Consider the following 824-nt stretch of genomic DNA (forward strand, 5'->3'; position numbering starts at 1 on the left):
GGGCGCCTCCCGCCGGCTCGGCACCTGCTGACCCTTCTCGGGCTGCAGCCGGTCCTGCCCCCGTCTCCCTGCCCCCACGCCACGCCGGCTTAAAAGGGAGAGCCGCTGTGTTCAATTAGGACTCTTCTAAGTTTGTGGAGAGGTTTTGGGGACAGCCGGCTACTTTTCGGCACTTCCTGGAGCAACAAGCGAGCGAGGAACAGGGCTTCACCCTGGGGCTAGGAGCCTTTGAACAACTCGTGTATTATTTTCCACCAACTCCCACAGACATCCCAAACAACCTAAGTCCGAGTCGGCCTGAAGACACTTCTCTTACTCCTTTTCTAACTAGGGTGTCCCCAAACCCCTCCCGTGAGGAAACTGGTGGTCCCCACGGGCCGGGTAGGCCAAGCCAGGACCCCTCCCTCCCTTCGGGTTTCGCTGTCGTCCCCGGGCATTGTTTTTGCCCTTCAAGGCCGCGTTTCTTAGCACTTGAACACGGAAGGAGGAGCTGGGGTCCAGGGGCGGCTTTGGGGTTAGGGGGCTTAGGCTGGACGGGGCTGGGCGGATGCCTTGGGTAGCGGGCACCTGGGGTCAGGGGAAGTAAATGCCGGGGTGCCTGGGCTCTAGAGCCCACTCTGCTTCCCTCGCCTTCCGGTGAAGCCCCTGATGCCTCTGTGCTCCTCCAGGTGACCATGGCCGACCGGGCAGCCGCAGAGAGGGCTTGCAAAGACCCTAACCCCAACATCGATGGTCGCAAGGCAAACGTGAACTTGGCCTATCTGGGTGCCAAGCCGCGCAGCCTCCAGACGGGTGAGAGTGCGTGCTTTCCTTCGCTGTGCTTC

At 61.5% G+C, this 824-nt stretch overlaps 1 protein-coding gene across 1 annotated transcript in view; it reads left to right on the forward strand.

The window, feature by feature from the left end:
• The window catches only part of RBM38 (RNA binding motif protein 38), a 21,205-nt gene that overhangs the window by 5,785 nt on the left and 14,596 nt on the right, over positions 1–824 (forward strand). Inside the window, exon 4 of the mRNA XM_010841901.1 lies at positions 561–816. Coding sequence (XP_010840203.1) covers positions 561–816 — 256 coding nt within the window. The remainder of the gene's footprint in view (positions 1–560; positions 817–824) is intronic.

Source organism: Bison bison, unplaced genomic scaffold (genome assembly GCF_000754665.1).
Source record: "Bison bison bison isolate TAMUID 2011002044 unplaced genomic scaffold, Bison_UMD1.0 scf7180017864167, whole genome shotgun sequence".
Lineage (NCBI taxonomy): Eukaryota > Metazoa > Chordata > Mammalia > Artiodactyla > Bovidae > Bison > Bison bison.